Source organism: Pyrus communis, chromosome 9 (assembly GCF_963583255.1).
Source record: "Pyrus communis chromosome 9, drPyrComm1.1, whole genome shotgun sequence".
Taxonomy (NCBI): Eukaryota; Viridiplantae; Streptophyta; class Magnoliopsida; order Rosales; family Rosaceae; genus Pyrus; species Pyrus communis.
In genome coordinates this window covers 3,139,832-3,150,209 of record NC_084811.1, presented here as the reverse complement: position 1 = coordinate 3,150,209, position 10,378 = coordinate 3,139,832, and the positions used below count along the sequence as shown (strand labels likewise).

At 37.0% G+C, this 10,378-nt stretch overlaps 2 protein-coding genes and 1 non-coding gene across 5 annotated transcripts; all 3 read right to left on the bottom strand.

Moving 5' to 3' along the window:
- Nucleotides 1-2,801: 2,801 nt before the first annotated feature.
- Nucleotides 2,802-6,565, bottom strand: LOC137745082 (26S proteasome regulatory subunit 6A homolog). Its single transcript, XM_068484956.1, has 10 exons — nt 6,364-6,565; nt 5,988-6,104; nt 5,319-5,426; nt 4,913-5,104; nt 4,621-4,812; nt 4,148-4,266; nt 3,962-4,049; nt 3,678-3,797; nt 3,450-3,590; nt 2,802-3,095 (listed from the first exon to the last, which is right to left on the bottom strand). The coding sequence occupies exons 1-10, from the start codon at nt 6,478-6,480 to the stop codon at nt 3,018-3,020; spliced, it is 1,272 nt and encodes a 423-aa protein (XP_068341057.1). The 5' UTR covers nt 6,481-6,565; the 3' UTR covers nt 2,802-3,017.
- Nucleotides 6,566-7,833: 1,268 nt separating this feature from the next.
- LOC137746106 (uncharacterized) lies at nt 7,834-9,844 on the bottom strand. 3 transcript variants are annotated; one of them, XM_068486174.1, is made up of 3 exons: nt 9,656-9,844; nt 8,994-9,206; nt 7,834-8,540 (listed from the first exon to the last, which is right to left on the bottom strand). In XM_068486174.1, the coding sequence occupies exon 3, from the start codon at nt 8,431-8,433 to the stop codon at nt 8,002-8,004; it is 432 nt and encodes a 143-aa protein (XP_068342275.1). In that variant the 5' UTR covers nt 8,434-8,540; nt 8,994-9,206; nt 9,656-9,844; the 3' UTR covers nt 7,834-8,001. The 3 variants fall into 3 exon arrangements, 2 of the variants coding, with proteins under 2 accessions (XP_068342275.1, XP_068342274.1); XM_068486173.1 differs by lacking the exon at nt 8,994-9,206; XR_011069762.1 differs by lacking the exons at nt 7,834-8,540; nt 8,994-9,206 and adding an exon at nt 9,235-9,524.
- LOC137746372 (small nucleolar RNA snoR127) lies at nt 8,647-8,819 on the bottom strand. The gene has a single exon (XR_011069842.1). It is a non-coding gene; the product is annotated as a small nucleolar RNA snoR127 (small nucleolar RNA).
- Nucleotides 9,845-10,378: the final 534 nt, after the last annotated feature.

The following is a 10,378-nucleotide window of genomic DNA, read 5'->3' as shown; positions in this document are numbered from 1 at the left end:
TAGCAGTGGGTCATTGAATTGTTTCTCTAAAATATTGACAAAATCTAATACTTGTAACCTTTTTAAAGGTTAGGTGATGATCTTTCATAATATTTGGTTGCGTGACGTTTTTTAAAATAAATTCTCTTACAGTGAAGAAGGGTTTGCTTTTCCATTTGTAACGTTTTTAAAGGTTAGGTGATGATCTTTCATGTTTATAACTGAGTTGATAAGAATTTTTTTTTTTTAACAACGATATTTATTTACATTAAGAGATGAGGGGTGGGCTAAGACTTACAATGAGCTAAAAATAATGTTGTTCAAGTTTATCTTTGGCGAGAATCGAACATAAGGTTTTTCACTTACAAGTGAAGAAGAATATCATTAGGTCGTAGTTCTAAGTGGCAAGTTGATAAGAAATTAATTAAAATCTCAATGAATTTTGCAATAAAAAGAAAAACAATGGAAACCTTGAAATTAAATTGGTGATGCCTATAAAATGCGTAAATCTAAGTAAGAATTTGGTTAAACTACCAGATAGTGATCTAGTAGTCGGAAACGAATTTTAACTCGTATTTCACATGACACATTATGAATTTGATCTTGGCGTGTGTTAATCATACGAGGGTGATCAAAGAGATGCTTTTATGAGTCTTCTAAATCCTATAAAAGTAGACTACTATAATGAAACCATCAATTAATCCTCATTCTAAAAGAAAAAAGAAAAAATGTAAAAATTTGGTTAAAAGTTGGTACTGATGCTTCATCTTAAACCTTTTCCATGGTTAATGAAATAATAAACAATTGAGGTAGCTGGCAGATACAGCTAGCTAGCTCAAGTATTATATATATATATATATATAAAAAAAATTATCTCCTAAACTTAACTTAATGTTGACATTGTGTTACTTGCTTGCATCGATAAACCCTGCAATTGCCAAGTGGATGATTTGTCATAGCACGCGTTACCTAAATTGCTCAGAAAACAACACGCGTTGTGCATCATGCCAATTACAAATCATAATGCTGCTGTTGCCTCTGCACTAATATATACACACACACACACACACACATATTATATTGTCATCAGTCCTATCATTGCAACCCCGACTGTTCTTGTTCTTATCTGTCTGCATCAACTTGTCAAGATCTGTGCTACCCAACTATATTCAACCAAATTGTCATCTCTGTCAAAAAAAAAAAAAAAAAAAAAAACAAAATGTAAAAGTAAAGTTTCAGTGTATTTAGTCAGCAAACTATATTTTCAAACAAATTTGGTCGAAATTTGTAAAAGCATTTCGAATTATTTATTTGATATAATTAATTGATTAAATGATCTTGATTTTTATTGTTTTGTGCTGAAATGATTTTTATATGGTGAAGACACTAAAACGGATATGTGTAGGCATGAGTAATTTTTCATGAATCGCATACGGTTCTAACTTGTAGTATCTAAATCTTCATATACAATAATGTATAAACTTAATACAATAATGTATAAACTTAACCGTTGTTTCTGTTTTAATTTATTTCATCTAGTGATCAAAACTTAAAAACTAAAAATAAAGAAGTGTATGAAAATCTTCCCTCAAACCACTCTTACCATCCTAGCCAAAATACTGAAGTTACCTGGGGGACTGCAGCCCCATGATCTGTGGCTCAAGATGAGGACCACCACTTATCATATCATGGAAATGCTCCAGTGAACGGCTGTGATCAATCTACATGAGCACACGAGGGGCCCAGATAAGGACGTCATCTGATCCAACGCAACAGCATATGAACATTTCCCTGACACTCAGAATCTTGGAACCCTTCTCGATGTCAGTCAATTTGACTCCTGATCGTACCAAGTTTACCATCTCCAGTCAAGGGTTAAAGTCACATTTGGTCTTAAAATTGACTAAATTAATTGAGAACGGATCCTTTCAGGAGCTAAGCAGCCAGAGTTTTTTCATCAAACAATCTGAGCCGTTGATGTGTAAATCAAATCAGGGTTATCAGTTATGTGTGATAGGTTAGGAAAATAAATTAATAAAAACCGTTGGATTCAATTTATGCGACCCATATTGTTTGATAAGAAGGTTCTGGCTGTTTAGCTCTGGAGATGATCCATTCTCAAATTAATCTTCAATCAAAAGAATTAGCTACGTTTAGCTTAGGGTAGGCAAAATGTAGCTCCAGGTTAAATTAAGTTCGGCCCCAAAAAGTAATAAAATATGAAGAAAAATAAAGCCCTATGTGATTGAAGTTGAAAATTTTTAACCTAAAGTGGTCTAAAATATTAATTTTGAAAGACCAACGTCATATCCAGTTAACGGCTACATGCCATATTTGCCCTAAATTTGACAAAATCAGTCTCCAACCGAAGGAGAATCGGACTAAAATAATCAGACTAAGTTTGGTCCTAGGGCAATGCTATGTACATACCCAACTCTTTGAATACATAGTATACTATGTATACTTGAATCATCAATAGGAAAGGACTTGATTTTCTTTGTGAGTAGGTTATATATGATAACAAAGAGCAATCGATTCATCCCAAACCTTAAGGCTCTTATGCCAATCCCTTCTCTCTTGGGAGTTGCCTGGAAATGGTATATCATGAAACACCTCCTCACCCATATCAAACGAAAGGACGGCATCGATTCTCCTTTCATCGTTTCCTCGTAGATCAAATGCAGACCAATATCAAATTCCCTTCAAGTTGGTAGCCAAATCCCACGTCAGTTGTTCTTGCTGTTACTGCATCATCATCGCGATACAGGAGACGGAAAGGAAGACGAGGCTAGGGAAGAAGCTTGATACCGGGAGAGAGAGTCGAGAAAAAAGGATGTAACATCTTTTCACTAAATTTCAAGTAATCACTGCTGAACGCCTTGGTGCAGTGGCCTATCCGTTACTTGATACAGATAGGAAAAAAAAAAAATGTAGAAATACGACGACTCAAAATACAAATTATACAAGTCTGTCGACGAAAAATGAGAAACAAATTACAGATGGTCGATTTTCTGATGGAAAACTTGCCGTGATTCAATCTAGGCATAATAATTGAGGCTGGCTTTTTTCTTTGCCTGAACTTGGATAATGCCCTCGTTAAAGTCCTCGTGGTTCACCTGGAGTAGAATCAAAACAAATACTCAAGATTAGTACACTTCCTACAACATTTCTTAGCATACACACAACGTTAATTAGTAGACTGAGCTAAAATCGTCTACGGGAGTGATTTTCAAACTCCTATTTCCTTCCCCTGCACTCTATTTTTCTCCTGGTTTGTTTTTATTTGTTCACAAACGATATTATATACAGTAAGGGGATGAGGGATTGGGCTAAGCCTCACAATGGGTTAGCAATAATGTGAAATTAAAGGCACAGAAACAAACGGAGTGCAAAAGGAGAAAACAGGAGTGAAAACCCTTTTTGAGTATGAACAGTTCAAGAGAGAGAGAGAGAGAGAGAGAGAGAAGCACCTCTGTGGCATCACGACGAAGGGCAAGCATGCCTGCCTCTACGCATACAGCTTTTAGCTGTGCCCCGTTGAAGTCATCGGTTGAGCGAGCTAATTCTTCGAAATTGACATCCGGATGAACATTCATCTTTCTTGAGTGAATCTACAAAATTAAGAAAAAAATATTAACAGATTAGAATGTTGTAGTGCAAAAGTAATCACAAAACCCATGCAATTGTAAGAGAAAAACCTGCAAAATTCGAGCTCTTGCTTCTTCAGTGGGATGTGGAAACTCAATTTTTCGATCCAACCGACCAGAACGCATAAGAGCAGGGTCGAGGATGTCAGCTCGATTGGTAGCTGCTATCACCTGCATTTAAGACAATAAAGTTGGTTATGTCAGCACGATTGGTTGTTGCTATCACCTGCATTTAAGATTCCAACCAAGTAATGGAACTGGAACATCTACTATGTATTTCCAAATCCATCATAGTTGCAGGAAAAGCAAAAAGACTTGCAGACAAGGAAACGAACCTTAATTCGATCATCGCTACTAAAGCCATCAAGCTGATTAAGCAACTCAAGCATTGTACGCTGCACCTCCCTATCTCCACTCACTTCACTGTAACCATAAATGAGAGGATATATTTCAATCAAGAAAGAGTGCAATGATCAAATTGGATATCCACAATGAAATTGAATTCAAGAAGTACAGCATACCTATCAAACCGCTTTGTGCCAATTGCATCAATTTCATCTATGAAAATGATGCAGGGGGATTTCTCTTTTGCGAGCTGAAAGGCATCACGGACAAGTTTTGCTCCATCCCCAATGAACATCTACATCCATTCCAAGTACAATTACTTTATTAAGGATGCAGTCATAAATCTGAAGTTACAATCATTGAGCATAATTATACATAGAAAGCTTGTTAATACAGAGACTATTTTCTCTCCCAAAAAGGATCAGTTCCTCCTAATCAGAAACAGGTGGAACAACTAATTTAAATCAACGAACCCCAAAGTTTACAAACAAATTTATTATGCACTAGTATGTCAAAATTAAGAGAGTGCGTTAGAGCAATTCTCAAAATCATTAGAAAAACACCTACTCATGCTCAAATTGTACATACATTCTTAATTGAAAGAAAAAAAAAATGGTATCAGTAATAATCAAATCGAATTATGCTATACCTGGACCAGTTGCGGACCAGCTAATTTCAGAAAAGTGGCATTTGTCTGCGCAGCACAAGCCCGAGCCATCAAAGTTTTACCAGTTCCCGGAGGTCCATACAATAGCACTCCCTTTGGTGGACGAACCCCCAATTTCTGAAAACGCTCCTTGTGGGTCATGGGTAAAACAATTGCCTCAACTAGTTCTTGAATCTGTTGCATTAAAAACAAATTAGGGTACTAAATCCAAGTGTTTGGTATCTAAGAACAACCATGAATGCCTCAAAGAGCATGTCCAAAGTATGAAACTTGCCTGCTTCTCCAGCCCTCCAATGTCATTGTAGTCTTCAGTTGGCTTTTCATCAACCTCCATAGCCTTCACCCGAGAATCATACTCAGACGGCAAAGTATCCAAGATCAGGTAACTATCTTTGTTCACACCAACAAGATCCCCAGGTTTCAAGTTATCAGGATCAACAAGCCCAACAACTGGCAGAAAGATAGTCTGCAGTAAAGCAAAACCCCATAATTTGGCTTTTGAATAATGCATCAAATATGATTCTCACACTAGTCTCTTTTAGCCGTAGACACATATATGACATATATCACAAAATTAAAATTCGTGAATATAAAAGAAAAGCAACGATGCAGATAACTGTAGTCATTTGCTTTGCTGGTGATATAAGAGAATGAGTGCATAGCATTAGTTGCTGGCTTACCTGGCGAGTAGATGTTTTTAACACAACACATTTTCCCTTTCTTTGGGAGTCAAGATCAATATTTGCACCATCCTCCTCGGCCTCATCTTCTGGGTTCATTTCAAGAATCTGAATGAGACAAAATAGAAAAAGCCAATAAGAACATAAGGCTAGCAGAACAACTAAGTCCACACACCATCAACAACTAAAGTTCTCAATATCGTCTATTGACATTAATAAAACATAGCGACAGAGCAACTACTAACAATCTAAATCACATCTTCGTAGACTCATCATATTACTAAAATTAGAAAATAAGGGTTCCCCATAAATAGGTGTGTTGTTTAAATGGCAAGCATAAGGAGCCAAGTCCTCCAATTCAACGCACTTTAGTAACAGTCATCATCAGTACTTCTGTTTCTGAGATATTAAGGCAGGGTGATTCCCTTATCAAACTTGCTTGCACCACAAACTCTGAACTCAAACAAGGCAAAACCCAAACTATAATACAAGATCTTACGCTAATTTCGATTCTCATAATCAGCAAATTTTATTTTTCACTAAAGAGAGTTACTTTACTGACCTCAACTTCACTCTAACAAAACGAAATCAATACTTTTCTCCAAAATTTTGTTTATGCAATGGACTTTTCGATCGAAAACAATTAAGAATACATGAAAACACACATACCTCAACAATGTTGCCCACCAAGTAAGGCAACTGCTTATTGAGCTTAATCTTTTCCTGATTCTCCTTAATCTTCTCCTTGTACGAGTCCAGTTCCAAATTCGTTCTTGACATTTCTTCCTTCAATCCCACAAACAAAAATCAGAAAAAACACAAACATTCACATATTAAAATCCCAAATCCCCAAAATTCCGAAAAACCCACACACTAACAAAGGCATCAAATAACGTACAGAACTAAAAATTCAAAATTTCCCAAGCAAATCAATCCGAACCTCAAATCACAAATAAACCCTATAATCAAAATCAAGTCTTTCTTCCCAATTGTGCGCCGATTAGTAGTACGCAACCATAAACTGCGTAAGAGAAAAAGAAGGGACCTTAAGTATTCGGATCTCGTTGTCAAGAAGACGAGTGGCTCTGACGATGTCTTCGGTGGTCATCGCGGCGAGCTGATCATCTTCAAAGGTCGTGTCTTCTACCATGACGTTCGCCATCGGATTCCGTTTAGTCCTACTTTTTCTTCTCAGAAACCAACAGTTTTCAGCTGCAGGAGTGCTGGTGGAAGGAAGAATGCTTCTCTGCTTGTTCTTAAAGAAAGGTTCTTGAGAAAAAAGAAAGGTTTTTGTTTATGTAATGTTGGGCTTCAAAAGCTGTTGGGCCCGGCCCAAAACAAGAAGAGATTGATGAAGCAATGGGATCGAAGTCGGAACGAAGATGGTTTTTTTTTTTTTTTTTTTTTTTTTTTTGAATGTATCGATATTTTTATACTAAGGGAGGGGGAGTTCGGCTAAGCCATATAATGGGCAACCTAATTTGATATCGAATTCCCCATCCACAAGATTCGAATATAAGATATCTTATTTCCAAGTGAAGAAAAATACCACTAGACCGAGCACTGAGTGGCCGGAATCAAGATGATTGAATTCAAGAAATTGATTAATTTATAGTGTGGTCAGTCCTTGTTAGGCCTCAGGAAACCTGATAAATTTTAGTACGATTCCACTGCTTCATAATTCTAATCCTAGTCCGGTTCAAAAACAAGACAAATAATGCAATTGTGCGATAGGTCAGCAAACTAAAATACTCAGATAGCTTTGAAGAGTTGATCCCCCCGTGGAGGGGGAAGACACCAAACGGTGGGAACATATTTCAATCGAAATACTTATTTAGAGCATCTTTAATGGTGTAGGCGAAAAAAGTAGGCAAAATTATACTATAATGATTGACGTGACAAGTTGTCTACGCAATTGTCTCGTAAAAAAAGTGTGTCACATCGATGAAATACAAAAACCAAGTAGGCAAATTTTCATCTTTAACATTTACTTTTATCCTTTAATTTTGTTTTCTTCCTCTACATGGAATATTTTATTATAAATAGAGACGTGAGACCCCATTTGCCTATAATGTTGAAAGCAGACAATATTGCCTACTTTGTAGGTATAGGGAAACTTTGTCTACTGAATTGACTACACCATTGGAGCAAGTTTTTGCTTACATAACTCATCACGATGGGTTTGACCACCTACTTGCCTACTTCATTAAAGATGCTCTAAGTAGCTCAAGCTCCATCACCGATCAATAACTCTGATGCCACTTGATGTTCAATTTTGTTGTTTTTTCCTTTAAACTAAAGATGTACGGGATGAGGAAATCATAATCGAACTTGAGACCCCGAGTGCAATGAAAAATTAGCTCTTAACCCAGCTAGAAACTCCTTGCATCAAAAGTGAGAGTAAGACGAAAAAATTGAGGGGTGGTAATAAAAACGTTAACAAGAAAACGAAAAGTCACGGTGCTTAGTTGTTTGCTTGTAATTTCATCTGTATTCACAGAAACTCCATTTCAGATAGTGCAGATTAATATTGTTTCTGTTAAAGAAGGACAACGAGTTCTAATATTTTCAGCAGTTTCACATCAGCACATCAAAACGATAACTCTTATACTTTTTTCGTTAATACAAGTAAACCCGAAGGGAATCAATGTGACTACGCTCGCGCCAACTTCATCTTCCTGGATCAGTATTTGGGTGGAAATATACGAGAATGTGGGGAAATCACAGCCTCCTGAATGTACTTCTTGGGATTGTTAGGGTCAGGAGCCCAACGAATCTCACTCAAATTTGGGGTCTCAACGTACGCCATCATAAATTCCCCAACCTTCTCAATTTTGCCTCTCTTGCCAGCCCTGAGCAAAAGGTTGTTCCTGCAGTAAGAGAATATGCCATTGCTCAACTCCACGATGTCCCCAGGCTCGAAGGCGTCACACTCGTTCCCCCACAGCTGGAAGTGAACCGCCGCTGTTTCATCCGCCACCAGGGCCAAGCACGTCTTGTTTTGGGCTTGTGATAAAGTAGTAGTTGTAGTCTTGACGATGCCTTTGTCCAAAAGTATGAACCTCGTGTTTATGTTGTTCTGTGCTGCTGGCACTATGTCCTTCAGTGGCACCATCTCTCAAACAACGATCAAAGCTTTTGAATCTTCAACGCGTCAACTTCTGCCTCGTTTCAAAGAGCAGATCCGATGGCTATGGTGATGGCGACAAGCTCTAGTTCAGACTGCACGACCGATAGATACAGTTGTTTTAAGCACTTAAACTGGCAAAAGGAAAACTAAAAAACATTGAACACAAAACAAACAGAATACAAAGAAAGAGAGGAAAATTCTGGTTAGCAGGGAACCCTATCTCTATTGTATCATCAGATAGACACGCTTCTACGAAAGGCAAATTCATCGAAAACCTTGCCAAGTCTATAGACGAGACTGGTAAAGTGCTTCGGAAAAATTGCCTCATGGAGCACATCGACATATGATTTGGCTAATTTGCATCATCCCAGAGAAAGAAATCACGCATACACAAAAAGACATAAATTCAAACCAGTACATGTACACAAAACTAGGGAAAGTCAAAACTGGATCAAACATAAATGACACTCAAAGAAGATACCGAAGGAAACATTTTATCGATGAATAGTATGGTAAAGAACGAAACTATGAGGAATACCAAATACCTCATCAGGGACAAAAACACCACTTGAATGTACTCCTACGAATGTAACTCCAGCATTCTCCAGAAACTATCTCCATCCAACATTATCATCTATCTACCCTAAAGTACAACCACTAATTGTAAGACATAAAAACCTTGTTCTACAGCACAAATAAGACTACCAATCCGCCAACTAAACCGTAATCCCCTGTGGTTTTCGCTTCTTGACAAAAACCTTGCAGTAAAACTGAATGCTAGTTAATTGCTACATATAAATGTGTATATGTATATATGATGAATCTTGTTCTGAAATCTATATGATGTCTAACACTAAACTCAGCTAAACCAATCAGTCAGCAAGTATATTCCTTTATCATTTCCTAATTTGATTGTATATTGTATTTATCTGTAGTGCTTCAAAACAATGAAATGCACCTGATTTCTCTTTCCCCCCCTACATTTTCTCAGCAACCAAACAGAAATGGACAGAAAGATCTTGACTTTACTAACCACACGATGGCCCTGCACTAATTTAAGCAGAGAAAAATGGAAGCTGCAATCAAACCAACAAAACAGCTACTACAGTATCAGAACAAATACGACGAAAGTTTCAAAATTTGAGTGAGAATATAGAGAATCAAATACAAAACCCTAACCCTAAAATCAGAGCAAATACTCGCATACCAATTTCTACGCCATAAAGTGAGAAAGGCTAGGAAATGCAAACTGCCCTGCAACCCAATCGTCATCCACCACCATTCATCAGAGAGAATACTCACAGGGGAAGTTTATGAACAAGAAAAGCTTTGCGGCGAGAAATTGTTTTCAAATGCTCACTAACAACTAGTAAGTGATGATTTTATAGAGAGCTGGTTTGCGTCCAGGAAAATAACGGATTGACATTCTGTTTCAATAAAATAATGAAATGTACAAGTTTTTTTCAAACACATATCATTGTTCTAATAGATTGAGACATCACGTGATGGTAAACTCATTTTATGTAAGTTGTTCTCCTAAAAGAGAGGAGAAAAACTTCTTATAAATTATGAGATATTGCTCAATGTGTCTAGATGCGACTCGATAATTACTTAACGACTTAACGAGAAAAACTTGAGTAATGACATCAGATTATATAATTCGTAAGACACCTCTCACAACTATAAACTCTTGCATTATGGTCCCACCGACCCATGCTAGTGTCATTTTGTGTGAGAGCTTCCATATGAATTTTTTGTGCTTCTCGAGCAGTAGACTATGCGTTTATTTGGAAATACTTTTAAAATGATTAGTACTTTCAAAACAACTGAAAACGATTTTGATAAAATTGATTTTTGGTTCCAGAAATATTTTTAAGTGCTTAGATATGTGATCTGGTCCTTCTTGTAGGTAGTACTTAAAGTGCTTTTC

Coding starts and splice junctions, on each gene's coding strand:
- LOC137746106 (XM_068486174.1), bottom strand. CDS start 8,433: ATGGTGCCACTGAAGGACATAGTGCCAGCAGCACAGAACAACATAAAC.
- LOC137745082 (XM_068484956.1), bottom strand. CDS start 6,480: ATGGCGAACGTCATGGTAGAAGACACGACCTTTGAAGATGATCAGCTC. Junction 6,105..6,363: donor ACGAGATCCGAATACTTAAG/GTCCCTTCTTTT, acceptor GTGGGATTGAAG/GAAGAAATGTCAAGAACGAA. Junction 3,591..3,677: donor CAAGAGCTCGAATTTTGCAG/GTTTTTCTCTTA, acceptor TTAATTTTGTAG/ATTCACTCAAGAAAGATGAA.